Genomic DNA, 5,000 nt, shown 5'->3' with positions numbered 1-5,000 from the left:
TTTTCTTTGTTTATTGCGGTGTTTTTTTTTCTAGTTTAGTTTAATGGTTGGTGTGAAGTGAAGTGTAGTAGTAGAAAATGTGGAAGTTGTTTCATCTCCCGTTTTCTTTCTTTTTTTTCTGTTTTTTTTTTCAGTCTAGTTACCCAAGCGAACATAAATTGTAGAAAATGGGAAAAGTTACCTCCAGTTTATCTCTTGGTTGGATTTTTTGAAGTAAATTAAGTTATGTAAAATAAAGGAGAAAAATATTAATCTTCCTTTATATTTTTTATTTTAGTTACCCATGCAAAATAACAATAGAAAATGGGGCAAAATGTTCAGCTTTTTCTTCATAACTAAACTTACTCAGCCATAGAAATAGTGCAGATGATACGAAAAAATCTACAAGGAAATTAATTTACCTTAGTTACCCAAACCAAGTCAATTATACACATAGAAGAGAATGGGGAAACTAATCCTCTCATAAATATTTTCATTCATAGTTTGGGTTGGTTGAGCATACAAAGGAAAATAGAGAAGTAAAGAGATATGGGGAAATGACTTGTATTCTGCGGTGGATGGACGTTTAATTCCCAACCTCCTTCCTTCTCATTCCTTTCGCTTCCTCTCGTCCGTTACATCTTTCTTGCACTGGGTTAGTTGACCATACAAAGGAAAATAGAACAGTAAAGGAATATGGGGAAATCATGACGCGTTTCCATATTCATTCTGGTGACTATTTCGTAATTTTACACAGCTTCAGAAACTTGTGTGGGAAATTAAAATAGTGAAGACAGTGGCCATTAATCTTGTGACCTTCATTGACACTTCCTAATGTCAATAAAATGCTCTAATCGTACACAAATCTCAAGATAAAAATGTGTCCCAGTATTGAAAGGGTTGATTCACCTAGCGAAATTAAGTAAACAGTAAAACGGAATGTGAAAATGAATCTCGTGTGTAGCAATTAATACATTTTCTGCGTGGCTGGGGCGGCGCGACAGGGAGGAGGAGGAGGAGGAGAGGGGACAGAGAGAGAGGGGGGAGTGAGGTGGGGGGTGGGGGACTTTTCCAAACTTCGTGGCGAGGCGGAGCGAGGCGAAGCAGATAAAGAACCGGTACCGTTTAATCTTCTTTTATCTCCGAGCGAGGGAAGAGAAAAGCCCGGCTGTCCATTGGTGCCTTTGAGTCAGTCTGTGTGTCTGTCCGTCCGTCTGCCTGTCCGTGTGTCCGTGTGTCCGTCCATCGATCAGCGGAACAAAACTACTCTTTCTCTCTCTCTTTCTCCTTGTCCTTTCTTTCTCTTCGTGAATGACACCTATTCTTCTCCTTCCCTTTCTTCTTATCAATCATTTCTCGGTCTGGCCTCAAGGTAAAGACATGTTAATAAAAAAGAGTCATAGAAACACACACACACACACACACACACACACACACACACACACACACACACACACACACACACACACACAGTCCCATATTCATAATGCTAAGTCAGCTCGTGTGGCATTGACGTCCGTAGTCGAAACTCTCTGCTCTCTCACCAAAACTATTTTCCAAGGCCACAGAAATGACTAGCGGAGTTTTTAAGAGTGTTTTTCCTGTTAATTATGTAGAAATCTTGTCATTTTGCCTCTAAAACCATAAAAAAAGTTAAAAATCGCTCTTCTCTCTCACCATGACTATTTTCCAAGGCCACAGAGATGATAAGCGGGGTTTTTAAGAGTGCTTCTACAGTTAATAATATAGAAACCTTATCAATCGGCATCAAAAACCATAAAAAACACCTTAAAAATCGCTCTTCTCTCTCACCACGACTGTTTTCCAAGGCCACAGAGATGACTAGCGGGGTTTACAAAAGTGTTCTCCAATTAATAATGCAGAATTCTTGTCAATCTGCCTTTAAAATCATAAAAACACCTTAAAAATCGCTCTTCTCTCTCACCACGACTGTTTTCCAAGGCCACAGAGATGAATAGCGGGGTTTTCAAGAGTATTTCTCCAGTTAATAATGCAGAAATCCTGTCAATCTGCCTCTAGAACAGGAAAAACACTTTTAAAAACAAACTCGTATAAATTTAAATAAAGCCTTTCTGTAATAGTGGAGATGCAGCGCAGCAGTGTTTGAGAATACGAGGCAGAACGTTCTGAATATGACACGACACATTTTTTTTGTAGTTTTGTATCACCTCCCATTAACTTTTGCTCACTCTTTGGGTTTATATAGAGGCCAGCTTAGCACCTTCCAGCGTCTGTATGGTTTGTATGGCGTGTGTGTGTGGAGAGAGAGAGAGAGAGAGAGAGAGAGAGAGAGAGAGAGAGAGAGAGAGAGAGAGAGAGGCGCCAGGCTTGCATTGGTGTGTGTGTAATGTTATGTGTGTGTGTGTGTGTGTGTGTGTGTGTGTGTGTGTGTGTGTGTGTGTGTGTGTGTGTGTGTGTGTGTGTGTGTGTGTGTGTGTGTGTGTGTGTGTGTGTGTGTGTGTGTGTGTGTGTGTGTGTGTGTGTGTGTGTGTGTGTCAATACCTTCATAGAGTCGCTGTGAATAGAAGAAGGGGAGTGTAAGGGTGTTTGTGTCATCTACGCATCTTTTTTCTTCCTTCACTGCCTTTCTCTCTCCTCTCTCTCTCTCTCTCTCTCTCTCTCTCTCTCTCTCTCTCTCTCTCTCTCTCTCTCTCTCCATTTCATCACCTGTCTCTCCCGCGCGACTCTCTCACCTCTAACTCTGTACTTGCAAAAGCTTTCTAAATCCCTCTCTCTCTGTGTGTGTGTGTGTGTGTGTATGGATTCTCTCTCTCTCTCTCTCTCTCTCTCTCTCTCTCTCTCTCTCTCTCTCTCTCTCTCTCTCTCTCTCTCTCTCTCTCTCAAGGATGTGTTTTCTTTGACTTACTCTCTATCCTTCCTCCTCCTCCTCCTCCTCCTCCTCCTCCTCCTCAGAGAGAGAGAGAGAGAGAGAGAGAGAGAGAGAGAGAGAGAGAGAGAGCATGTATTTGAGGACAAGGATGAGAGGGAGAGAAAGGGGAGGAGGAGATCAGAAGGGAGAGAAGTGTGTGTGTGTGTGTGTGTGTGTGTGTGTGTGTGTGTGTGTGTGTGTGTGTGTGTGTGTGTGTGTGTGTGTGTGTGTGTGTGTGTGTGTGTGGAATATGGAGGAGGTGGAGACAAGAGAGGAGGATGCAAAGAGAATGTCAGTATGAGAGAGAGAGAGTGTGAGAACGAAGGAGGAGGAGGAGGAGCTCTCTCTCTCTCTCTCTCTCTCTCTCTCTCTCTCTCTCTCTCTCTCTCTCTCTCTCTCTCTCTCTCTCTTTCTCTCTCTCTTACTCTTGTCCCCAAATACATAGTCACATCTCCCTTCTCCCTCTCCCTTTCAGCCTCTCCCTCTGGTCTAGAATGCTTGCCTCATATCCTCTCCCCTCTCTCACTTACTCTCTTTCTCTTTCTCTCATTCCCTCTCTCTCACTTTCTCTTCCTCTTCCTCTCTACTTCACGCAACGCTAACCCACTCATTCGCTCTCTCTATTTTCGTTTATTTTCGTTTTCTTTCTTCATTTTTGGTTCTCGTAAGTACTAGTCAGGTTTCCAGTGAATTTTCTTTCCCACTGATGATGGTGTTGATGGTGATGTTTTTTTTTTTTATGTAGGGAAGAGGGCCAACCAAGGGCAAAATAAAGGAAAAGATAAAAAAAAACCCACTTGAGTGCTGGCTCCCTAACAAAGAGGAAAAGCGTCAGGCAGAATTATGGAGCAAATGCCTCGATACCTCCCTCTTGAAGTAGAGTGTGTGTTGGATTGTTGCTGTTATTATACTTACTCCTAAAAGCGTCTTAATCTCTTTGTATCTTGAGTTGTTGGTGTGATTTGATGATTAGGACATGAGGAAGGGTCTATGGAGGTCAGAAGATTGATGGCCAGAGTCTTCACTATTCTAATCCTCCGGAAGGTGTTTGAGGTTGCCTGATAGTAAGCAGAATGAATAGGAAAACGTGTCATGGTATACTGAAGGGGTTACTAAATGTATATACACTCACTTGAAAATGGTTGATGATTATGAGACACGTGAAAAAATTAATTAGGAATGCATGTTAGGTCACTCACTCACTCACTCACTCACTCACTCACTCACTCACCACTCAATCATTTACTCACTTGCTTACTGACTTACTTGCTTATTTACTCACTCACTCACTCACTCACTCATTCACTCACTCACTTTCACTCTCTCTCTCTCTCTCTCTCTCTCTCTCTCTCTCTCTCTCTCTCTCTCTCTCTCTCTCTCTCTCTCTCTCTCTCTCTCTCTCTCTCTCTCTCTCTCTCTCTCTCTCTCTCTGCCGCAGCCACCACCACCACCACCACCACCACCACCACCACCACCACCACCACCACCACCACCCAAAAAGCAAAACAAAGACATACATATGACCTTGAAAATAAGAAAATAGAGACAGGGAAAAATGCCACTCAATTCACAACCACCTCTGAGACAACGCCCTCCCTAAAAATTACATTACACCTTTTAAAACTGAACATATGACTAAAAAATGTAACCACAAACCACCATACACCATTCCTTCACTCCCTCTCTGCCTCCCACTCACTCTCTCCCTCTCTCTCTCTCCCTCTCCTTCGTACAGGTGGATGGGGTTGGCTTATCTGCGCCTGCGTGTTCGTGGTCCACATGCTCACCACAGGGATGCAGTTCTCCTTCGGCGTCCTGTACACGGATCTACTGCGCCACATTGAACACCAGCGCTCCATGGATGCTTGTGAGTACCTGAAGAAGGGGCTGACGGGGACGCTGACGGAGGGGCTGAAGGAGGAGGTGAAAGGAAAATGGTAGAAGGAGAGATGAAGGGGTAGGAGTGAAGGATAGATGAAGGGGGGGATGAAGGAAAGAGTGGTGAAGGTGATGATGGTAGGACTGAAGAAGGAGATGAAGGAGGAGGTGAAGGAAGAGTGGAGGGGCTGACGAAGACGTAGGAAAGAGTAACTAAGGGGTGGAAGAAGTTAAGGATGGGATAATGGAGGAG

The 5,000-nt window shown here is 43.5% G+C and overlaps 1 protein-coding gene across 1 annotated transcript in view; it reads left to right on the top strand.

Moving 5' to 3' along the window:
• Nucleotides 1-5,000, top strand: part of LOC123511420 (monocarboxylate transporter 12-like) — a 219,442-nt gene that overhangs the window by 150,190 nt on the left and 64,252 nt on the right. Inside the window, 1 exon segment of the mRNA XM_045267288.1 lies at nucleotides 4,605-4,736. Within this exon segment, the coding sequence (XP_045123223.1) occupies nucleotides 4,605-4,736 (132 nt within the window).

The sequence above is a fragment of the Portunus trituberculatus genome, chromosome 31 (genome assembly GCF_017591435.1).
Source record: "Portunus trituberculatus isolate SZX2019 chromosome 31, ASM1759143v1, whole genome shotgun sequence".
Classification (NCBI taxonomy): Eukaryota; Metazoa; Arthropoda; class Malacostraca; order Decapoda; family Portunidae; genus Portunus; species Portunus trituberculatus.
This window is presented reverse-complemented; position numbering and strand designations above follow the sequence as displayed.